This window comes from Lipophrys pholis (assembly GCF_963383615.2).
Source record: "Lipophrys pholis genome assembly, chromosome: 8".
In the NCBI taxonomy this organism is placed as follows: Eukaryota; Metazoa; Chordata; class Actinopteri; order Blenniiformes; family Blenniidae; genus Lipophrys; species Lipophrys pholis.
This window is the reverse complement of record NC_137630.1, coordinates 14241286-14266607: the sequence shown is the minus strand read 5'-3', so window position 1 is coordinate 14266607 and position 25322 is coordinate 14241286. Positions and strand designations below refer to the sequence as shown.

The 25322-nt window shown below is 42.1% G+C and overlaps 1 protein-coding gene across 1 annotated transcript in view; it reads left to right on the top strand.

Annotated features, from left to right (window-relative positions):
• mib2 (MIB E3 ubiquitin protein ligase 2) overlaps positions 1–24264 on the top strand; it is a 30427-nt gene extending 6163 nt beyond the window's left edge. Inside the window, exons 3-18 of the mRNA XM_080469516.1 lie at positions 3632–3738; positions 4983–5177; positions 5945–6087; positions 6427–6534; positions 6692–6796; positions 7829–7991; positions 8613–8746; positions 11318–11466; positions 12266–12422; positions 13092–13246; positions 18566–18692; positions 18807–19067; positions 22662–22840; positions 23033–23226; positions 23343–23408; positions 23850–24264. Of these exons, the coding sequence (XP_080325642.1) occupies positions 3632–3738; positions 4983–5177; positions 5945–6087; positions 6427–6534; positions 6692–6796; positions 7829–7991; positions 8613–8746; positions 11318–11466; positions 12266–12422; positions 13092–13246; positions 18566–18692; positions 18807–19067; positions 22662–22840; positions 23033–23226; positions 23343–23408; positions 23850–24091 (2485 nt within the window). The 3' untranslated portion in view covers positions 24092–24264. The remainder of the gene's footprint in view (positions 1–3631; positions 3739–4982; positions 5178–5944; positions 6088–6426; positions 6535–6691; positions 6797–7828; positions 7992–8612; positions 8747–11317; positions 11467–12265; positions 12423–13091; positions 13247–18565; positions 18693–18806; positions 19068–22661; positions 22841–23032; positions 23227–23342; positions 23409–23849) is intronic.
• Positions 24265–25322: the final 1058 nt, after the last annotated feature.

The window sequence follows — 25322 nt, the reverse complement described above, 5'->3', positions numbered from 1 at the left end:
TATGGACAACTTTTATTTGTGTCCCGAGGGGACGATGGGAAGCAATCAGCTCTGTAAACCGCTGCAGCACGCTGACAGTGAAGTAGTACTATCACAAACATGGTGTGAGACCTGAGCCGGATGTACCATGCATGCATGTTCCTTTGTAATTACAGCAGATTTAAGTGGATTAGTATGCTACCATACTCAGCCGTGTGGATTAGCATGTTAACATTTTCATCTTGGTCGAAAACATGCATGAGATTATCGGTGCCGGATATGGAGCAAACCGACATGCAACGACCCGTACTGTTTCACAAAGCAGTGGAAGGTGCCTGTTGATAGAAAACAATACTTGCTCAGGCTGTTTGGTTTCATTGGATATTTCTTATCATAACTTTCATCCTATACTCCAAAGTTCCATTGGGACGTGCGTGTATGTCTGTGTGTGTGTGTGTGCTGACGGTGCCCAGGCCAGCATATGTGTGTCCCATATGTTTACACGTAGGCGGTTGTTTGGTATGCATTTGGTTAATCGGCTCTTCAACACATAAACAACACACGCGCAGTTCCAGGGAACCAATCAGGCCAAGTCGATGCTTAATCCCGCCTTTGCACTTCAAGCTGCGCTGCCTCCACCTGACCTGATGCATCCGAAACAATCCTCAATGGATGACCTGCCACTATTTCCAAACACTTCCTCTTTTCCACACAGAGTTGTAATGTAATTGTGCACCTTCTGTTGAGCCTCTCTGGGATCTCTTTGATAGTGAATGTATTGAAATATGTCAGTGCATGTAGGTATGTTTTTTTTACTATATTAAAGTAAAGAATCTTTTGTATGTCCTCACCCACGCTGCTTAAAGCGGTTTGGGAGTCTTGGAAGGTCAAGTGAGGACTAAAGTGTAGTTGGATGACAATGGCTTCATCTGTGCCGATTTGTCCGATAAGACTCGACTGTAGTCGGGATTTGGGATGTTTTCTCTCCTGAAAGTTTGGCAGAGGCCCATTAAAGCATGGTGAACGTAAAGAGGGCTGACATGTTAAAAGTCCTTGGCTGACTCTTGATCTCAGTTTAAGGTGAAACCTGAAGGCTGTCACACCATCTGTTGTTTCGTTTGAAAGTCGTAGCTTCACAGGTGCCGACGTGACGAATGCCACAAATTCAGAGATTTTCTCCATTTCTGAGCTCATTTTTCTCTGGTGTTCCACTTTCTTCTTCAAGCAATGAGGGTCACCCTCGGTTGACTGTGGGCGCAGACCCTATGAACAGTCGCAGGTCTCTTGTTGTGATCTTGTATGTGAATGGCCGTGACATTTGGCTGCACAGGATTAGAAAGCTTGATCCTTTAAAAGAGTGGATGCTCTGAGAAACAAAGGTCAAGTCTTCACCTGACTTGAGGACGTTTGTCTTTTTATATTTCATACTACATCAGGTTGTATGAATAGTTGTTTTCCTGTGCTTGCTTCACTGTTATAAACAGTATGCTGGTTAATGCAGGCCAGAAGTGGGAAGTACCAACGCATTTGCACTTTCTCCAGTTAATTGCTTTTTGGAGAAATGTTGGATTTTCTTCCTACAGTTAAATACAAATATTTGTACTTTATCCTCCTGACGGTCACAGAACTCCCTCATCAATTCATTCACACTCATAGTTGTATGAAAGACTCGGTCACAATAATTGATGCTTAAAGTGCAGGGAATTACAAATTTAAGAATGATCAAGTTCTATTAATAATTGTCTTTTTCATTACTAATCATCAGGTTGTTGGCTTTTGTATCCTTACTGACAAACTGTAGTCTTAATGTATGTGTGCAGGTGTACATACATGTTTGTGCACCTCATGCCCTTAGGAAGTGATTACTATTCACACATTTACCTTTTCTATTCCTACTGGTGTGACAAAAAGTTGAAACGGTACTATTACTTTTACCAAAGCTGTTTACTGTTCAGCCATCTTAAATAAAGAATTTGTGTACTTTAACCACCTCTGGTCCTGGGTAATGGTGCCACCTTGTAACCTTCACCAGGTAGTATAATATTTATTTTTTTAAAAACCCACCAAAATAAATACTTTTTTCTTTATATCACTATAGCACTGTTGATGTAAAACGTTTCTCAAAAAGCTCTTAAAAAGCCAAATTGTCAGTTTGATGGTTTAAGGCTGTATATGCACAGTTACATTGGAGCATTACTTCAGTGTGCATGCTCTATGATTCGCCCTGAGGTGACCTGCTTTCTGATCTCTCCGCTGTCTCGGATTAGGCTAAAAGCCCTTCGCACAGATAGACACAATTCCCAGCTCAGACCTGTCCGAGCTCAGTCCCTCCTTGAGCTTTGCTGTAAGTTGGCTTCAAGCATCAAATGTGCCACCATTGCTTGCTGGAGTACCTGCATGTCCGAACCTGAAGGTCTGGGCAGTGACGGGGATGAAGTTAGTCAAGACTAACTTCAAGCAAAACACCATTGCTGGAGAACCTGTGAGGGCTGTCAAGTTTCTACGAGGCTCTCCAAGGATCACAGATCTCACAAGGCGCTTTTTCTATTGATGTCACGGGATTTTTTTTTATGACTTTTGAATTAATTCATGAAGTTGTTTGCTTGAAATGGAAGCTGGGATTTGATCTCTTCAGGAAATATGGGAATAGGAAGCTCCTTTGCACCGAGATCTGATCAAATCTTTACCATAAGGTATGTCTGATTTGGAGGATATGTCTGTTTTTTTTCTATGTGCGTCGAGATAATGAATTTGATTGTTGTGATTAGAGTTGATCAGAAACTGAAATAAATGCCTCTCAGTCTTCTCCCTGACACCCAGCAACCTAAAATCCCTCACATTCATGGGAAATATCTCAAGTACATCGTGAATGATTGTAACACCGTTCAACGATGTTCATCTCAGAATACATTTTAGAGTAGTTGTGTTCAGGATTGCTGGTCATCTTGAGTTGACTTTGGTTTTTAAAAGGTAGACAGGCATACAGTGAGAAGCCGCGATCGGCGTCAGTCGGTCATTATATTGTTATGTGGTGTTGTACTGACTGACTTGGACCACGCACATGAAGGAGGAACAGAAAAACACATTTTGAATTTTGTAGTATGTTAAATGTGACCCTTTCCTGCTGAATTTATATAGCAGTAAATGTATGAACTAAAAAATATTGATCATGTTTTCTTTTGTCCATGGGTCTGCTTTAGTGTCCCATGAATTTAAATCTTTTATGTTTGGTCTTTTTTTATAGTTAAAATAGGACAGAAGTTTTTAGTGTCAATTGAATTAAGGCTGAGGAAAATTTGATTGTACATTTCTTTTCTTATATGTTAGGGGATATTGTGCTAGATCACATGTAATAATATAAAATTGCATAAGATTGTCTTTTAAAAGTAACTTCTCATTTTCTGAACGTGTTAAAGAGTCTGTTGATCTGTTATTTGTCTACATCATATCACACCATATTTATTTATAAATCGCTTTCACACAACCATGGTGGAAACAAAGTGCTGTGCACGAGGAGTACAAATTCAAACATGAGATATAAAACTATAAAATGAAACTAAAATGGAAAAAGAAAGACAAAAGATAAAGTGAATTGTAATATCAGTGGTCGGTGGTGTGGTTTACTCAGCTGTGTCTTCATGCTCCATGACAGAGTGAGTCTGGCACCGAGGCAGAACCTCCCACGGATCATCCTCAAAGGAATCTTCCAGGGGGTTAAAGTGGTTCGTGGTCCCGACTGGGACTGGGGCAACCAAGACGGTGAGTGATGTGTGTGTGTGTGTGTCGAAGGAGAAGGTGGGTGGGGGGGGGTTCAAACCACTAACCTGGCCTTGCTAACTCAGAAAGCCCCCTGCCTTCTCAAGCACAGAGCCTCCACAACCCATTATAACATTCTAACCTCACGTCTCATTAACCTGCAAAATGTTGTTCCACTATGTGTCTGTGTGCACTTACATGGCCAGTGACTCATCCGGGTCTGTCCCACAGATGTGCATGCCTCTCAGTGTCTGTGTCTTTATTGAGTCCTTGTTTTGTAACAAGTATTTTTCTTTTTCCATTACTGTGTACCGGCATAAACCGAGAGGCTCCTTCATTTAAAGACTGGGAACATTGTTTTGGTTGCTGCAATCTTACACGATGTGACCAATACTGAGGAAAGGTTCTTTCAGATACAATACTTTGAGCCTTAATTCAAAGCAATACTGCATATTCCCTGGCTAAATTAAGGTCCCTGGATGTTCTCTGTAGGGAGAGGAAGAGGGAATGGTGATATATTTTTATGTTTGTTGGTCAGGGGTCTCACCGCTGTGAGAATAGAAGCGCTCCCTTTTCTTGTCAAGAACGAATGAGTCAAAGTGTCCTTTTGGTGTCTTTGAAACTGGTGCCCTGGGGTTTGGTTCAGTCAGTCATCGGGCTTAAATGGTGTCTGCGGTAAGTGCATGCAGGACACACTGGGCATGCTCACAATCCCCCTGCCCATCATGTTGTCCTACGGGTCACTGGTTCTCATCAGTGTTGTTAGGCACTGAAGCAGCTTGATGACATCAATGGCTAAACAAGGTTGTTTTTTTTTTGTTTTGTTTTTTTTAATCAAAAGTCATATAACCTGATGTATGGACCTGCATTCATCCTCTGATAGAATCATAATAACATGACTTGGAAGTGTTAATGGTGTTTATTATTGTGTGTTTTGGTGGCTCACTGTGTTAAGTCAGGGTCGTGAGATTGAATGACCTTTTGTCTCTTCAGGTGAAATGTTCCCCTCACACGTGTGTCTGTCACCTGATTGCTTCACCATTACGCATTTTTTCCTCATGAAACACGCGTCCACTGTTCTGTGTCTAATAACCACGCTTCTTTCTTTTATTGGGCTGATTTTCCATTCACTGCATGTTTTCTCCCCCCACTCTTTTGTACCGAAGGGTTGTTGTTGGTTTCTTATCTTATGTGTGCCTGTTTCTATGTATTCATGTGTGTGTGTATGTGTGTGTGTGTGTGTATAGGTGGGGAGGGTAAGGTGGGGAAAGTAGTGGACATTCGCGGCTGGGACACTGAGTCAGGTCGCAGCGTGGCCAGTGTCACCTGGTCTAGTGGCACCACCAACGTCTACCGAATGGGCCACAAGGGCAAGGTAGACCTCAAATATGTGTCAGACGGCCAAGGAGGCTTCTATTACAAAGATCATCTACCAAAGCTCGGTAAGACATGTTCCTTTTCTCAATTACTCAGATCCAATCACTCATTCGTCACTTTGAGTCACAAAATTGTAGGCATGAAGCAATGCATATAACGGAGTTCTGTGTGGTTAATCAAATGTGTGTTAAGTGGCAAATTTCTTAAGACATTAGGTACAAGAATTAATTTTGGAGTACGGAATTCATTAAAAAAAGTACATCAGTAAATGATCTGTTTTTGTTGTAGAATCGTCGACAAGGAATAACAAGACATTTTCTGAATTGTCTAAATGACTCTAGAGGCATTGATTAATCTCACTCCTCAGCCTCATCATCCTTTACCTATATAGTACATATTTAATGAAACAATTACAGCTTTATGATGTTTTAATTCCATCAGTCTAAAGCATTTTCAAGGTCACCGTGTGAGGAAAGATTTGGTGAACATGAAAAATAGTACAAAAACTCAAAGTATGGTCTTTAATGACAGCGACTGATTTCATTTTATCATGTTGAATTTTTTCTGAAGAATTTTACCTTTGTTTATTTTATTTAGACATAAAAATGTTCAAGTTTGAAGATGTGTCAGAAATATCACTTAATTTGTAAGCGATCATGAGCCTGATAGAAAAATCCCATTGGAGTTTTGCCAGCACCACAGGGTGATGCTAACCTACCTCACACACCTCACACATCTTGATCATCCATGCCGTGCTGTGCAGCTGGATTAACCTTAGAAAAACAGGCATAAGCTCCAGCCTGTTTGTTGATGCTGACACCTGTCCATCCAGGAGAGCACGCGGAGCTGCAGCGCCAGGAGAGTGCTGATGGTCACTCCTTCCAGCAAGGCGACAAGGTCAAATGTCTCCTGGAGGTGGATATCCTGCGACAGATGCAGGAGGGCCACGGAGGGTGGAACCCCAAAATGGCAGAGGTATCTTTAAGTTCTTCTGCCTGAAGCATGAATAACACAATGCCGGTTGACAGCTTTACATAACTCCCCATTGTTTTCATAGAAAAGAGAGGTACAAAGTGTACAGTATGTATTCTTTATGTATTAGTCAAGCATGACAGTGAATACATCTGTGCCTCTCGAACCAGGCCTACAGAATATTTATATAAGTGGCTCAGATGGACGTTGTGGCAGGGTTGGAAGGAAACGGAGCATCCACATCTCAACTTGCAGATGCTAAAGGAAACATTGAGGTCACATCTACGCAGAGCACAACCCATGGTGAAAACCGTGTTTTTGTGTGTGCGTGTGTTTTTGCAGTACATTTGCCGGATCGGGACTGTTCATAGAATCACTGACCGAGGAGATGTCAGAGTACAGTACAGCAACAACATCCGCTGGACTTTCCACCCTGGCGCTCTTACCAAGGTACTGATGAGTTTCTGTGAGACGACCTCACTTCATTCAGAGATTTAGTTCATCCATGAATATTTTTGAGTTTGAGGAAGTGATTTCAAAAATCACACAAAACTATTTTCGTAACTGTATATATGTCTCTTTTTATTTTCTCTCTCTCTCTCTATAGGTGAACACGTTTGGAGTTGGAGAACTAGTGAGAGTATTGGAAGACATGGACAGCGTGAAGAGACTGCAAGCTGGCCATGGAGAGTGGACGGACAGCATGACGCCTGTATGCTAAAACTCCACTAACATGTCAAATCAGCTGATTTCACACGGTTTCATAAGCTGATGTTGGATTCAGTTTACGTTATAAATAAATCCCCAAAATCAGCACATCGTGTGCACAATTTAAAACTAGGGTTTGTTGAAATAATTCTGAGATTGAAGGGATTTACAATGAGTCATAATCAACAAAATAAAGCACGTTTGTTTCAATAGCAAAGTTAGATAGTTCATCATAGATGCTTTCATTTTTCCAGATTGTTTCTGTTTGTCTGCAGAACTAAGTTCAACAATTTAAACGACATGTAAACAAGGAACATGTCAAACCCATATGGGTTTTAGGCCTTTATTAATATAATTTGAAGGTACAAACTATATTTTGTTCACTTACTCATTAGACCGGGCTCCTCTGAGTTGTGTTATAGTGTTTATGATAGATATTGTCCTGATACACTCATAATCAGTATAGAGTTAGTTCATCATTCTTTACAAACCTTTTGAATTTGAAATTGTTTATGTTGGAGACATATAGCTGTGTCATAACATATTTCTCCTAAAATGTCAAACATCGGATTCGATTTCTATGAAGGTAACTCCATCTTATAACATTAGAACATATACTTCATATATTCTCATAGAATTGTTGACTTATGGAACATTGTCATGTTTGAGCAGTATTCATTCTTTCGAGACTGTGGACTAAAGTGTACCTGTGTTAAATCATCTGACCCTTTGGCTGACCCTGACTGGCCTTGAAGGGGTACTTGAGAATTTATGAATCAAACCCCAACAGTTGCCTCTGTCACAGTTAAAGCAACTGTATCTCAGAAACTGAGCTGTTGCACACTGGTTGTCATTCCCAAGGCAAATAATAAAAATACTGTATTAAGCAAATAAAGACTGATCATCTGAGAACAGATTTTTAAACTTATTTCTTCATGAAAATTCATAGGCAGTTTCTTGTTGATTTTCTTTGTTGAGACTTCCTATAACTGAGCCAGTCATCGTCCACATTACTCATGTATTTTCCCCCCCATAGGTGCTTGGTCAGGTGGGAAAGGTGTTGAAAGTATATGCTGATGGTGACCTCCGGGTGGCATTTGGAGGCCAGACATGGACGTTTAACCCCGCGTGCCTCTCGGCGCAGCCCATGGAGGTGGATGCCAACCTCATGACTGCCGAGAACCCCAGCGAATCTGGAAGTAAGGCCTCTGCCGGGACGAGGGGGCTCATCGCTAACGCTGCAGCTCCGGCTTTACCTCCTGCCTGCTTTCATTCATCCTCTCCCTGCCCACATGTCTTTCCAGCTCTGCTATGCCCATGCATGGCTCCTATGGCCTCCTTTTTTTTCCCTCTAATTTATCAGTTTGTTGACAGGGTGTCCATTCCTCGAAGTGCTCTTCTCTGCTGCATGCCATGAGCCTGCATGTTGACGGCGAGAGGCTTTGGCAGCACATTTGTCATCTTGTTGGAAGTACTCCTAATCATGACAAAATCTACTCTCTGTGCATGTGTTCGCTTCAGCGAACGGGAGTATGACAACACACTGGTGTGTGTGCGGGTGTGAGTGTTTGTGGATGTGTGTGGTGTGATTCCACTGCACGGAGGGACATTTTGACTCATTCTTGTGGTTTTCCTTCAGCACAGCTTTGATACATTCATTAACCACTTTGAGTTGCTTTTTTTTGTGTCCCAGTGCAAGGTTTCATTTCGTGTGACTATCAGACAGAAAAAGCTAATTTTATTTCTTCATCTGTCCCTCGTTTGTCCCCTTTTTACTCTCTCCCCCTCCTCCCTGTCCGTCTGAATTCATCTCTGTTCAGGTACTGTCATCTCGGTGCTGGAAAAGCTGCTGTCTCAGTCCACAGAGCAGGACAATCCCAGCCGCTTGGTCATTGAGGCAGCGCACGGCAGTGCCAGCAAAGTGCGAGAGCTGGTGCAGAAGTATCCTGACAAGGTTAGTGCAGCACTCTTTCTTTCTCTGTGCTGCAGTCCACTCTCTGTTCCAAAAGCTCCTTCCACCAAGACTGTGTGTGTGTGTGTGTGTGTGTGTGTGTGTGTGTGTGTGTGTGTGTGTGTGTGTGTGTGTGTGTGTGTGTGTGTGTGTGTGTGTGTGTGTGTGTGTGTGTGTGTGTGTGTGTGTGTGTGTGTGTGTGTGTGTGTGTGTGTGTGTGTGTGTGTGTGTGTGTGTGTGTGTGTGTGTGTGTGTGTGTGTGAGATATTAAATGCCAGGTTGACTCACAGAGCCAAAAAAGACAAAACTACACTCTGGCCCTTGAACTAATTAACTCTGTGCTATTATGGCACATAGCCACACCAGAGAATTGTTTGTGAGTGAATAATGTATCGTAATCTTGCTTAATCGTGGTACTAGTGATTCACAACATTGAAGTTATTCAAATGTCTTTGGAGAAAAAAAATGATCTAAGAACTACCTGATTCCTCCAAATTGACAATGATGACGTCAGACATGGAAAACAAATAATAATTGTTTGACACTTTAAAATAGGTGCTGCTTGTGTTAAATTTAGGAATATGTGTGACAAATGACAAATTGTGACACTTCAGCATTAAACTTCTAATATAAGGACATAAACACTGAGGTGTTATGCTCGTTTTGTCTTGGGAAAATAACCAGTCAGTCCCAGTTTGCACACAAGGTCTAAAAATCTGATGAGAAGTAAACAAATTACAGCATTACACGACACCCATGAAACAAGTGACGAAATCATTCATATTAACTTTTTTGCAAATAGCACATCACATTGTAGGAAACCCAGCACTGAACAGTATATGAGATGTGATAACGAGCTATAATTCCTAAATCCAGTGATAAGCATCCCATTTAGAGGCATTTTTTAAGTACCTGATCATAAAATTGTAGTAATTTTGGACCATTAAACTTTTCTCTGATTGTATATCAAATAAATGCCAATTATTGGTGTTAACTTGTCTTACTTTTGGGACATGAACAAAGGCTCTTGAAACCTGCAATATCCTTCAAAGGCTCCATAGGGTTGAAAGTTTGCCAACTGAAGTATTTTAGTGAGTGTGTCTTTATATCAGTGGTCAAACAATAGGAAGATGCAGAAGGATATCTAAATATTCAGGGTGTGATTAGCCAGGAGGAAGAGGGGAATTTATCTTGCATAAAATATTTTTTTGTGGTTATTGACAAATTCTAATCCCCCTTGATCTCACCTCTCGCCTCCATGAAATAGCCCTTCTTAGGTTTTTTCCCCTCCTAATTCACCGTGAGTAAATCACAAAATTATTATTATTAATTATTTCACATTTGTAAAAAAAAAACTGCACTCAAAACCCATTTAGGAAATGTAATATTGTGATTGAATGTAGCTTTAAAATCCTGGATGCATCAGCAATTAACAACAAGTCAAATGTAGGATACAATGAAACTCCCAAGCTGTGTGAAATAGACAAATAGACTGACATTGTTGAATATGTCTGTTGACTGTTAACAACCTTGTTAACCTCTGCGTAATGGAGCATTTTTGGCTCACTGTGGAGTCATAAAAGATGTTTTCATTCATTGTGCAATTGATTTTGCAGTGATCTGCAAGACTCTCTTAGCCTTAAGAGATTTAGTGTATGCATTTTAATTTTTTTTATTTATTTATTTTTTATATAGATGTACCCAACCTTTAATCTTTGTCAAACCAATTACTATCGATGTGATAGGCCTTTGCTTTGTTTCAACCTCAATATAATCTTCCACTAAATGGCAACTCTAAATCCCGTATAAGCCTGTATAAGTGTTTTTTTTTCATTGCAATGACACACAGTTATGAAAAAAGCAGATGCATGTCTAATTATATTTGAAACCTTGTAATTTTGGCAATGATAGTTTTCTTCTTTTTGTGTGCTTCAGTCATGCAAAAATTAAAGAAATAATTATTTTACTATATAGAAAGTACTCTGCAGGGAGGGGCAGGATAACCAAAATGAGTTATACTGGAGTACTCAAATTACAGCAGTGAGACTTTTATATATTATTTCATAATAAATTGGTTCATGTTTTGTCATAATTTACTGCAATGGGCTTTTTTAAAGTAATTATCCAACAAATCATTCATCTATCTTCTTCAGGATCTTGCGCGGCTCGATCTGATCTGATCCTGGCTGACAAAAGATATTTTTTTAAAAATACCCTGGACAGGTTGTTGGTCCATCACAGGGGAAAAGATAGAAAAACACATCTCATATTCACACCGATGGACAATTTAGCAGTTTAACATTCATGTCATTGAACTGACGGACTGTACTAACACGCCATAGACATGTTGTGGTGCATGTGCAGTGGTGTACTCTAAACTATATCGGTCTGTTGTTTACACGACTACAGGTGTACTCTGGGATTATGACACTGCTCACTGGGATTATGTGAAATGACGATCCTGGCTGCCGTTAATGAACAGATTATTTCCAGCCAGTTTGTTCTCAGGACTGTTAGCGCCCACACCCTCATCAAGCCTTCATGAATTTCCACCGATGTCTCTCGTCCTGGCAGGTGGATATCAAGAACCAGGGAAAGACTGCGCTGCAGGTCGCTGCTCACCAGGGCCACATGGAGGTGGTTAAGGCTCTGCTTCAGGCCAACGGCTCCATCGAGGTCAAAGATGAAGACGGAGATACAGCGTTGCACTACACCGCCTTTGGGTAAGGATGCATGCATTTCTCACGTGATCACATATAAAGTAATAGAAAAAAGTAACACAGTTGAAGCTCAGGTCCAGAGTAAGAGCAGCTTTTGATGCACCTTGTGACTGACAAATACCCTGAAGAGCTGGTCTGTTTCTCATATCAGTACATGATCTGTTCACACATGTGGCTTCGTTGGCGCAATGCTTAACAAGCCAGGTCTTGTTCCCTCACCACATAAACTGGTGCTCAGGATTTGATAAAGCTTATGACATAACTTTCACTGATGCTGCTTGTTGCTGTTTTTAAGCTAAGATTTAAAAATAGGAATACGGCTTCTTCCAACTAACTTCTTTAGTCTCGCTTTTATATAACTCAGTTGATGTCGCTATTTTATTTAATGTAATTTCTAATAGTTTGTTTTTAACATACCCGGCTTTGTTAAGATGTCCATTTATTAATTAAATTAAATTAAATTAAATTAAATTTTATTTTATTTTAATTTAATTTAATTTAATTTAATTTAATTTAATTTTATTTTATTTTATTTTATTTTATTTTATTTTATTTTATTTTATTTTATTTTATTTTATTCAATTTACTATAGCATGTTGCTGGTCTGGTTTTGGTTGCTTATTTTATGTAATCAAATAAAATTGTGAACTTGTTTATTCGGGTGCTATATACTTCAATATATTTGAGTACATTATCAGTTATATCTTAGGCTTAGTGTAGCTTCTCATAGGATTTCAGTCTCTGATTTTCAATGATGGAACCACAGTGATTGTTCATTTTTGTTTGCCTGCCTGTTTCTTAGTAACCAGGCAGAGATCGCACGGCTGCTGTTGAGCAAGGGGGCAAATGTCAACCTTCTGAACAACTCCATGTGCACGGCGCTCCACATCGCGGTCAACAAGGGCTTCACTGACGTCGTGCGGGTGCTGACCGAACATTCGGCTGACGTCAATCTCCAGGTGAGAGGCTGCAGTATGCTTAATCCTGCACCATGTGCCCCTGTAAAAATCCCAGTTTTAAACCTAGTTATTTAAAAAAAAAAAATCATTATACTAGTTTAATAATTGGTTCTAAAATGTGCTTGTATAACTGCATAAATATATCCCTAAATATATGTTGTGTTCAAATATAATCAAGTGCCTATACCTCGTTTATGACTACTCCTCTGGACAATGGGGATGTTGCCACTATGTGGGTGTTGGTCTTACACACACACATTAGTAACAGTGTACACTTTGCCTTTTCAAGCAGTTCTGATGATGCACACACAAATCCACATATGTGTGCTCTTTGACTGTGATTCTGTGTCCTTTCAGCCTCATTGAGGCAGTTTAGTATCTCTCTTAGGGGATTTTTCAGATGGCCTAACATGCCTGCAACCAGGCCCAGAACACATTCACTAACCCGTTTCTTCTGCTTGAATAGTGTGGCGGCTGAACTAAAAACATGCCATGACTCTGTTTGCGTGTTATCAATGTGGCCAGTTAGTTTGTTTTTTGAAACATTCTTTTTTTAACAAATGACCAAGTTCAAAGTCAAAAAAACTCAGAACTCAACTCCCAGTCACTTCCATTGAACATAATCATATATACACATTCAGGGGTCAGTGAAGTTGTTTTCTCTTTCAGGATTCATACGGGGACACGCCACTCCATGATGCCATTGCTAAAGATTTTCGCAATATTATCGAGATTCTGGTTGTGGTGCCCAACATCGACTTCACCCAGCAAAACCACAGAGGCTTCAACCTGCTGCACCATGCCGCTCTCAAAGGAAACAAGCTGTGAGTAGATATGAGTCATGGAGAAATTAGTCACAGTGAAGTGAAAGTAGGAAGTGACCTCTGACCAGTGCTTAAAATGTACTGACTGTGTATTTATTGGGGAGAGATTATTAGCACATAAAACATTTGGGTTATTTGTTGCAAAGTTCGGCACATTCAGTCTGCAGAATATGAAACACTGTGCGTGTGCCTGAACACAATTAGCTGTGGTTAAAGTGATGATATTGAGAAATGTAGGTTAAAAAAGGAAACGGAACAAATTCGGTCTCTGTCACGAGTGTCACTTCCATTCCTCTCAGCCTGCTCAGTTGTTCACAGCATCCTGGTAGTTTGAATGCTTGTGTCTGATGTGAGCATTGGAAGTGATGTTTGTGTGAGAGTGTGAATCTCTCATGTGGGTTCAAATAAGGATTCAAAGGTCGACTCTCAACACCAACCGTTACAGAATCAGAGCTCATCTCCCACACAGCTTCTGCTGCTGCCGGCAGGCAGTCAATATCAGGGCAGAAATGCAACGTCTAATTTTGTATTTTGTTTCCGTACATGTCTTCGCCACATTTTTCCCAGACCACATCCAATGTTTTTTTTGGGGGGGGGGGTTCAGCAATGCAGGTTTCAGATTCATGAGTGGACAAAAATCCCAAAACATCCAAACAAACACTGAACACTGCCAGATATTTTCTTCCCAGGAAAAAAACTTGCTGAACACAGCTGAACTTGAGTGCTGAACTGTTAAAGCTTTCATGACTTATCTCACTGTTATGTAACAGTAATAGTTTATCTACTGTGAGTTAAAAAAAAAAGAATTATTCTTGTTATGACAGGTCAAAATATTGTATCTTTACTTGGACAAATCCATTCACCAATAGGAAAAAAGGTGAAAGATCACCACTCGGTAATTTTACTCAACTCCAACCTCTTTAGTGACAAATATCAAAGCTGGCCCACCGACATCTCTCACCAAAAATTCTATGTGTTCCGTCTGTTTTTGTTTATGGCTGCATGACACTGAATGTTCGTAATCACAGAGCACACAGACACAAAAGAGATAAATGAGCGCTCCCACAATGATAAGGTTTCAGCCAGCCATAACTCGTCCTCTTACTGTGCTACAAGAATATGTGAGTGGATAGAATAGTAAGTTATTTCCCTGAAGTATCAGTGTTGCATCTTTAGAAGTAGATGTTTTCCTCTGTGTACTACGTTTGCCTGACTTTGGTTCGGTTCTGCTTTTTTGCTTTGGGGCTTTTACGAACCCATATGACCTCTCCTTCCCAAATTATAACACAACTGTGCAATGGAAAGTTGTCTCTGTCTGTTCCATTCTTCATTTTAAGGTTTGTCTTATGCATTCTGATGGATAATATTCTGGAAATGTGAAATTTAAAAGTCTCTGGTCTGGTCATTAGTGACCTTCTGCTTATTCCTGCACAGAATGTAAGAACCATCTGTTTATGCTCGTCTGTTTGATATATAACAAGTCAAAAACAATCATATATTTGTTCCTCATAAAGGCTTTTGAGTGACTGCCAAACATCACTTACCAGTGACCCACATTTTCTTATCACTGCAGCAACCACCTGGGGCATGTTGTATGGACCTTGAAATAAGGTTTAAAATGTAAACTCTGGCCAACCCTGTACGTGACTGCAATATGTGGACAAATGTGGACTGGGCAGGAGAAAAAGGAGACAACTGGCGGGCTGTGAGTGAACGTGGAAATGGAACAAGAGCGAAGGCCGCATTAGACGCCCGTTTAATAAATGTCCAATCTGTTCTGGCAAGTGTCATATGTGCTGTTCTGGGAGTTTAGGCTGCAGTCAATGGTATTCATTTAACCTGACATCAGCCGCTGCACCAGAAGCAGAAACACAGGATTTACAGTGCTCAGGATGAGCTCAGTTCACCTCTTCATTCGTATATCATCCGCTGGTCTACGGCACACTGATACCGTTGTGCAGTCCAGACGGTATTTCTCTATGTTTCTGCAGATTTTAACATGCAGTTTGAAGGTGTTGACATTAAATATGTATTGAATAGCTGTGTGGATTTACCAAACAGAGAGGTTTAACTTTGTATTTATTTAGCTTTATTTGGGTTTCGGCCTTTCACCACAACCTTCAGTATTTCTGACCGAGATTCCTCCTTTACTTGATTATTTGATTGTTATTTTGCTGTTCACATCTTGAAGAGAAAAAAATCTTTAAGCAGCCCCTGAGAGCAGCTGTGACTTTGTTTGTGTGACAGAAACACAAGAATGTTTTTTTTTTTAGAGTATTTATTTATTGTGAGGAAATGGAAAAAGAGGGCTGGAGGCCATGTTCACAAACAGTCCTGGGAAAGAGAAGGAACAGGGCACAGGGCCAGATTTCATCAGTCTGACAGAGGAGAGCGATGGACGCACAGGAGGGTTAATGTGTTTACTGGATTTTCTTTAAAAGAAAGAGCAGTTAGGAGGATTTTTGTCTTTTATTTTCTGTAAGTTCACATCTTCAACGTTTCCTCCACACATCATTCAGATGCCTTGCATTCCTTATTGACTCCTGTATTTTCTTTTCTTCCCTTTTGATGGGACATTGTCAACTGTCTGACACAAGACCAATTCTTGGCATTCTCACTCTCAGCTGTGCTCTTAAGTTGGGGAATAGTACTCTTATTAGGTATTTTCATTCTTTTATCGGGCTTGATTAAGAAGCATGTTAGAAACGAGCTTGATGCAAAGTCCCCAAAAATAACCAAACGATGACTTCACTCCCCGGGAGAGTCATTACGAGTGAGTCTGAGATGCCCTGTGGCTGTTGTGCACGGGGGCAGGCTTGTGAAAAACTGCCTCAAAATGCCAGCTCATGTCTGAATATTCATGAACACACAGGAGTAACGATTATGGAAAAAATAATGCAGCGCATCGAAGGCACAGTGGGCACAAAGGTGAGACCGCTGACACGGCAACCTGAAAGGCTTCCTCAAAACTGTGAGAATGAGCTCTGTAAGCAAATGAAAGTGGTCAGGAGTCGAATCAGAGGCAAGGTATAGCCGACAGTCACACGCATGCGGACACGCACACACGTAGAGCTGCATTGCGGGTGCCGATGACCTCTAATGTATTGTCTCCTCGCAACAGCTGACATCCGTTAAAAGACAGAGGTGATTCCCGGTAATGTGTGGCCGCACATGTAACACAGAAGCTTGTGCTCTCAGCAGTTCAGGCTTCAGTAATGTCATTAAAATGGATCAGCAGTCTGCTGCTAATGAGCCGGTCAATGGTGGTAGTTGATATAATCAGAGCTGCATTAAAATGGTTCCTTTACATTGTTGAAAAAAAGGACTTGGAGCGCCACTTCTGGTGTGGAACGCCACTGTCATTTTTCTTGCAGTCTACGTAGGTACATCTGCCAATATGGGACCGTGTTGACTGAAGGGCATCGGTGCTTGACTGAATGCTGTGCGGTTAATCAATAAAGTGCCAAGGAAGACATTGCTCCTGCGTGACACTTGTGATTTGTACTGGATTCATTTTGAACATTTGTCATTAGAAGTGTCCTTTCATACTCTCCATGTGATGAGCTTCAGAAGTAATGAGTTGTGACGTAAATGATAAATCTTAATCTGGCGACACCCAATCGCTTCTTTAACTGTGGTACAGAGGTGTAATGAGAACAATATGTGGCATTCATTTTCACTCAATGTATATTGCTCGAGGAATAATTATTCAAATAAGGACCAAAACTTGGCTTTTACAGAAAATAGAAAATAGAAATAATTCAGAAAAAAAAGGGGGTTTTCACTTCTGTATTTTTATTCCTTTTCGTTCTGATTCTGTTCTATTTGTAATAGGGTCGTTGGTCTCTATCTATTTTGGAATCGTTTCTGTGTGGTCCTTCTGTCTCCTTCATTTTGATAATTGGCTTCTGAAAGGACGGGCGGCAGCTTCATCTATCATCATGATTATCATCATCAGATCTAACATCAGAACTGACCTAACATCCAGAGAAAGTTTGGTTCACGTCACACTGAAAACCTCTGCGGTGACATGCCGGCTTCCTGGGTGCTCGCCGAGGCTGTCGGCTTCAATTTCACACGTCATAAAGCAGACTCAGCCACAGAGCAGAGGACAACACGACAGTGCAGCCCGGCTTTCCACTGCAGCATCAGCCTGCTGCAGGAAACACAAAAAGTTCCAACAATGTCTCTTCACTAAATGTCACCACTGCGCGTTGACGGCAGCACAGAGTAAACTGACAAACGAGGCCGGTTCAGATGTGTGACCTTGGAGGAATCGAGTCGCGTCGAGTTCCGAGCGGTGAGGTGCCGATTGCGGTGTTTGTGATACATTGTTGCACACTGGTTTGAAGACCGAATGAGAAGGCGCTGTTCTTGTCCGATTAGCTTGTCAGCCGCTCTGGAAGCTGCGTCTCTGTCCAAGCTCGAGTCAAACGCTGAGACACGGGATAATATTAGCCTCCTATTCTGAGAGCTTCCCGCTGTCTTTATGTCATGTAGTCAGTGCTTGTGTCATCGCACTGTCACTGTTTGTACACGTTCGTAAATAGAATTATAGGCTTAAGAAATTAGCCTTGACAATATTTACTACTCGCTGATTAGTGAGCATTAAAACTGTCACATTTAATGACTAGATATTGTTATTTCAAAACTAAAGTATGTGTAAAATAAGAATGTTAAGGTGTTTTATGCTTAAAGATTTTAATGCACCATTGCATTCCAGTTTATTAAATCTCTGGCAAATTGGTATAAAGCTGACCAGAATCACGCCTCTCTCAGCATTTCCACTTTAAAAGATTTCATTCCATTAAAGATTGCCTGTAAATGATAGATTATGACTTCTCACAAGAAAGGACTGATTAGACATTTTGAGTGTTACAGCAGTTACTGACACTTGCTCTGGTTTTTTGTGTACAATGTGGATGGGGTTTTTTTTTTTCAGTGTTTTCATGATTTTTAGAATAAGTGCATAAATCAGGTGGATTAACTGAGAATAGGATTAAAGCAAAACACAACAATTTATGCGAGAATAAATGCTACCAAAAATACTTATGTCAGTTCTATTCTATTTCTATATTCTCGTATTTCCTTCGGTTTACCATGTTGGTTCAAAAAGAAGCATAAAGAAGCCCACAAACGATGTAATATGATGGCTTGTCTGACACTTAAGGTCTGAGAAGCTTTTTTTCTGTTAAATGCAGGATTTGACCAACCTTTGTACCAACTACTCTTAAGATATGTAGCTGCTGCTCTTGTAAGCCGTGTGCCATAAGGTGTTCGGTGGCTAAGGGACACTTGTGTTGTTTGTTTTGGCTGCAGGGCCACAGAAAAGATCCTGGCCCGGGCGCGGCAGCTGGTGGACGTTAAGAAGGAGGACGGCTTCTCGGCGCTGCATCTGGCTGCTCTCAACAACCACAGGGACGTCGCCGAGATCCTCATCAAGGAGGTGAGAGCAGAACAGGGGTCAAAGCGGTCTTAAAACTCGGCTGCACGCCATCGACTTCTACTGATTCAAATGAGCGTCTAGTAAGTAACCATCTTTGCTCTCCTTCTTCCACAGGGACGCTGCGACATCAACATCCGCAACAACCGCAATCAGACGCCGCTGCAGCTGGCCGTCACGCAGGGCCACACGGACCTGGTGCAGCTGCTGGTGGCCGAGGGCGCCGACGTCAACATGGAGGACGAGGACGGCGACACGGCCATGCACGTAGCCCTGCTCCGTCCGCAGCTGGCCAACGTGGTGCTCAGCCCCACCGTGGGAACCAGCAGCACGGAGGAGAGCAGCGAGGGCTGCTCTTCCACATCGCTCTACTGCAGGGTAAGAACTGACCGCGGGGCAGAGAGGGAGGGGCCATGTGGATGTTTCGCCACCGTACAGATGTTCCTGTACGAGACCCGTTGATTGGTTTGTCCGCCATGGAGGTTAAAACAAATCAGTTAATGTACATCATTAAAAGCGTCTGATGGTAACACTTATACAAACTGAAGCTTCAGAAACCAGATAAAATACTATTTAGAATGATTGAATACCAAAACGTTACATTTTAAATAGAAATTGTAGTTTTTTTTATATGAAGTCCAGATACTTTTTTTTTTTTTTTTTAGATTTAGTTTGTAGTTTAACTTCTGACTGAATATTATGATACAATTTGAATCATGATGTGTGTCATTGTGAATGATTAAGCTGGTGAATTCACACTGACAAACATAGTACTACACTTCTACTTCTACAATCTGCAATTTTACCAAAACAAATATCTGTAAATCTGTTTAAATAACCCTGCACTCATGTGAACTCTGACATTGAGTCTTTCGGATCATGAATGATGGTAGAAGATGAAATATTTAAACTGTATATTGATACAGTGCAGTAATTGTTAATTAAATAAGATGTTCTGCCTTTATGAAAGCATTTCTGAGTTACTCTCAGAAAGTGAAGAAAACTGTAGGCATGGGGTCTTAATGGTCATGGAGGTTAATATAGGGTGAAGGAGTGTGTCGGCTTCACCTGGTAAACAAGAGGATAAAAGGTAAGAGGAGGGAGAAACGTGCAGAAGGTGACACGGCTTTATTGGGCGAGTGTTAGCTGAGGAGAAAAGGACTTTAGTTTATAGCGTAAACTGGCGGGATAGCGAGGTTAACTGAGGAGAAAGTAATTAAGTAACAGAGCCGTAAAGTGGTTTTAAACAGTGTAAATTAAAGCAGGTGTTTAGGTTTTAGAGGGCAAAAAAACAAGTATTTGACGTAACTATTAAACGGATTAAGAGCTACATTAATTAGAGCTGCTGACCTTCAGCATTTAGGATTTATCCTCCCGGAAATGAAGGCTACCTTGCCTTCTAATTTTATGCTATAGTCTAAAAATGACCTGTTCAGAGGCAGAGAGTGAGACGGCGAGGTGGAGAGGAGTCGAAGAGAGTCTACCTAATATCGCACCATCGATCTGGCAAAGATGGAGCTCCAGTCAAGATGTCTGTGATAAATTCAGGCGAATGATGTAAACACACCAAGTCAATTCTACCCCGAGAGGACGTCTTAATCATGATGTCAAAAACTTGGACAGGACCACCTTCTGTTCATCTAAGAATCCAAAAGAAGCCCTGCAAGGTTATTCATCTTCAGACGCACCAGTCTTGCTGGGTGTGAGTGACAACACCATCGCCGCAGCAGAAATAGAGTCGTCAGAGAAGCTCATTTAGAAAAATCTCTGCTGTTTAGTCACGTTAAACTGTATTATTCAGATTTCGTTTGTCACTTGGAAGGAGCCGTCAGCACAACACTGACACATGGTTTCACCTTGTGAAGTCATTAGATGATTCATTCAGTATGAAAGCAACATTTATTTTGAGATGAGTTTCATGTGTTTCAGTGAATCTACTGTTCACTGTATTAGTGTCCTACCTCTTACCTGCTCCTCTTTTTATCGGTTAGTGGCAACTATATGGTTACTACGGTTTTCAGCTAGAACACAAGTTTCCTATGTGTGTGTTCAGTGGAGGGTTCAAACAGTTCGGATATAATTTTCAAGCATTGCATTTGTTCGCTTAATAAATCAATGCTGGATTCTGCTCCCCCAACGAGCTCACAGCTGAGCACATGTAGGAAAGATGGACGGTCTTGGAGACTGGGAAACTACAGAGAGGCAGAGGCAGGGGCTGGGCCGTCTAATAGATGTGGGCTGTTAATTATGCACTTGTTCCGTTGGCTTCTGCTCAGTAGTGTGTGAGTTTGTGTCTGGAGCTTTTGCAAATGCAGAGAGAACAATGTGTGAGCGGATTATCCATGGAGGTGAACTGTGTTCCCACTTCCCTCCGTGGGTCTAACTGCTCTGTGGAGCGCCGTCACAGTGAGACTCTCGGTAAGGATGCTCTCCACCGAGCCTCAGTGGACACGAGGAAAACGGCTCAGGCCGGCTTTTCTCTTTGACCTGGGGAAACGGAGGCTCCCCCCGGTGCCTTCCCGACAGGTGGCTGACTTGTTCTCAGTCCAACTCACGTTGTTGGTGATGTGCCGGCGCCGGAAACGCCACGCAAGCAACGCGCTCCATCTCAAGTCTGTTTAATCCACGGGGGTGCAGAGGGGGAGCTTTCTTCCTGGAATCCGGGATTAAACTCCTCGGTCTGGTCCCCGCTGAGGACAAGACTGTTTTCCACTCCACGGGAGCGTCTGCTTCACCCTCCAGCTGCCTGCAGACTGATCCCACGTTTTCTTTGTGTAGAACTAGAATGAGCATGTCGTATGGAAATGTGATAGACTGGCAGTCATGAGTATCCAGGAAGTAGAAGGTCGTATTGCTGTTGTTCCCCTACAGCCCACTCGTTCATCACATGCAACAAATCAACATTAAACTAATTTTGAAACTGGATTTACAACCATTGTAGCCCAGCAAAGGAAACTTGTGTCTGAAATGATGAAGAAGCAGGAGAAAGAAAAACTTGCAGAGAAGGTGATCTCTGGTCATCTGCTTCTTTCAAAAAAAGTTCTCATTCAACTTTTTTAAACTGATGTTTTGATCCAAGTTTAAATGTTTAAACCTGCTGCGCTCAAAATAAAAAAGTTGTTTAGCTGAGTTTTTGCCTTGCAGAGGAGGGATGGTCGGCCTCAATCAAACATTTAAGGCTGCAAACTATACAATCAAGACCGTGAGGTTTACTTTAACACTTTACGTAGTCGTCTGGCATCATAGTAATCAAACCAGATCGATCAACGGCCCTTTAAAGGCTCGCTGCAGGATGAAGCTGCTAACGTACACACCGAGTGGTTCAGAATACTAATGACGGGGCATGTATTTAATCTTTCTGCTAGTTTTTGTTTTTTTAAGACTATGTAGGATTATATCACAAATTCTAGTTTAGCTGTGTCCATCAGGAGACCTTGAGTCTTTTGTGCTCTGCACTTTTTGTACAAGCGCCGTAACTGCTATTGATCAGTCAATACCACTGCACCATGGAAGAATGTCCTTTTCAGTCTACATGACCGAAAACACTGCAGCTCCGCTTCACACCCTGAGCTACTGCCAACACACGCACACACACACACACACACACACACACACACACACACACACACACACACACACACACACACACACACACACACACACACACACACACACACACACACACACACACACACACACACACACACACACACACACACACACACACACACACACACAAGCATGAATTTGGCGAGACTTACGTGCTCACTATTAAATGTGGGTTTATTAATTGGCCTTAGCGAGATTACACTGGTTTTCTCTTCACTTTTTCAAAGTGTTCAAGTTGTAATCAATGCGTTTGTGTGTATGTTGTTTAGCTGAAAGTCGATGTGTTTTCACTCAGGACTTTTTTTTTTTCTTCCTTCTGCCTTCTGCTTCCTTTCTTCCAATCGTCCTCATGTGGACACACAGCTGAACTCTTCGGGTCTTCTGGGAAGTACGGAGCTGAGCGTCGGCACAGGTATCGCCTGTTTTCTCGCGCAGGAAGGAGCCGACATCAACTACGCTAACCACAAGGGCAAGAGTCCCCTGGACCTGGTGGCAGACAGCGCCATGCTGCAGCTCATCAAGAGCTTCTCTGAGAAACACAGGTACACAGCTGAATCTCTAAAAAGGTTAACACTACTACGGAGACTATTTCTATACAACATCCATATTTCATGCACAATCAACCAAAAGTTCATAAGTTTGGAAATAAGTGTTCATGTGTTGGACTCTTGTTTTGTTTTTTAAAAAAAAGGGCTTCTTTCAGATTTCAATTATATCGGTTTGTTGTCCCTCAGGTTGCAGCGTCTGCAGGCCATCACCAGTGGACAGGGCCTGAGCAGTGCCAGCATGCGGCGGGTCCACACGACACCCAACACCATGACCAACCTGGTTCTTCCCACGCCGCCTGGGCCCAGTGAATGCCTCATCTGCTCCGAACTGGCTCTGCTGGTGCTCTTCTGCCCCTGCCAGCACAGCGTGGCATGTGAAGGTAGGTGGACACAACAAGATTCTCATTGTTCGTTAAACTGAATTATTATTGTTATTTATTTATTTGTTTTTAACAAAATTGTTCTTTGTAATTTTTCTTACTTCTTGTCCAACCAGAATGTGCACATCGGATGAAGAAATGCATCAAATGCCAGGTCACAATCACCAAGAAAATTAGGCAAGGTAAGAAGAATGATGGCATTTTATAACGCCAGGCCAAAAACGGTTAAAAAAAAACCCAACCCAGGCAGTAATTTCCCTTTCCCTTAAATGGGTCTTTGTCTTTATTACATCACGTTTTTCCACCAGTTGTCATCCCAGATGTGATGTTGCCATCAAATTCAAGATAAACTACCTGGACATTCCTTTGACGTGCCATTAAGAATACAATTCACATGTATACTTGCAAATCAGTTCATCCTAATCAGAATGTGAGATTGGAGTCGTCGTGTCTCAGTTGGTCCTCATGTGTTCATGTTCATCCGCTATAGTGTAGAATTCTGTAGTCAGTAGCACAGTGAAACAGCAGGACAGTCTCGTCTTACACCAGACTGCTCAGCTTGCATAAAAAAACGACTTGACTTGACTAAAATTGTCCCGCTGACTCTCACTTGTCCCCCACAGACCAAACGGAGGTGGACTGCAGCCCCGGCACCGAGAACTCGGAGCAGCACAACCTCCTGGAGCAGCTGCAGTCCCGCTACCGCCAGATGGAGGAGCGGATCACCTGCCCCATCTGCATCGACAACCACATCAAGCTGGTCTTCCAGTGCGGACACGCCTCCTGCATCGACTGCAGCGCCGCACTCAAGACCTGCCCCATCTGCAGGCAGACCATCCGGGAGCGCATCCAGCTGTTCGTCTGAGCTGCTCCCTCCTGTGCTCCTCTCGGCTCTTCACAACCCAAAGAGGATACGGGAGGATGGGGGGGGGGGGGGGGGGGGCTGTCGGGATGGGGCGGGAGAGGGCGGCTGTTAAACCGGTGACCTGTATCTGCCCCTCGCACCCACTTGTGCCCCTGTGATGGAACTTTCACTCAGCCCCTCGATTGCTTTGCTCTAAGACGCTGTGTCCCGTCGCTGAGAGTTCACTGTTACGTTTTGAGTATTTTCCATGGTGAGCAGCACAGGCAGAAACATGTCGGTCACTCTGATTTCATTTTAAGCACCAGAACTGACGTTTACCCGCCTGGAACCAGACGAGGCAAAGTCGCGAGGCCATTCTGACATTTCAAATTCTCTGATTGATAGGCTGGGAGGAAAAAGCCCCCCTCTCTCCTCTGAGGCCTCTTCTATGTCTGAGTCTCAGCCAGCCAGCCGCCGCCTCTTGTAATCTGTCCTATCTTTGCTGCTTTAAGTGGATGTCTGTTACCCATCATCCTCTCTGGCTTTCTGGCCTCTTCTGTTTACAAAGGCTGCACAGAAATCAGTTCCCGTCTTCTTGCTCCTCAGCCTGTCCTGTGAATTATGTTTGCTCTCATTTGTATCAATCTCTTAATAATCAGTGTTAGTCTCTGCAGAGGGAGTTGGTATAACTAAAGGCTCTCTATATAGTCCCCAGCCACTTGTCTGTATGCAAGGGGAAATACTCACTATATATGCATGAATATATGCATATTGTAAAGCTGAAAATGACTGTGTTGTCATGGGTGATTTGTAGTTGTCGTTTTATGTTCCTCTGGTTACATTTGTGGTTTTTAAATGTACTTCAGAGTACAGATTTTTATTTATGCGTGAAAGGTGGTATTACTTAGTAATGTCCTTTTCAGTTGGTGTTTGCTTGGCAAAAAAAAGTTTTTGTTTCTACTGAAATTCACCCCACAAGCCTATGTCCTCTACTCAGGGTATCAAATCATTGAAAGCACTTGGGTTATCCATACAGCAGGCTAAAAGAGCCACACACACACACACACACACACACACACACACACACACACACACACACACACACACACACACACACACACACACACACACACACACACACACACACACACACACACACACACACACACACACACACACACACACACACGGAGTTATAGAGAACACTGTATCAAATCACTTTGGCTGAGGGTCTCCCGAGGGAAAAGGTTGT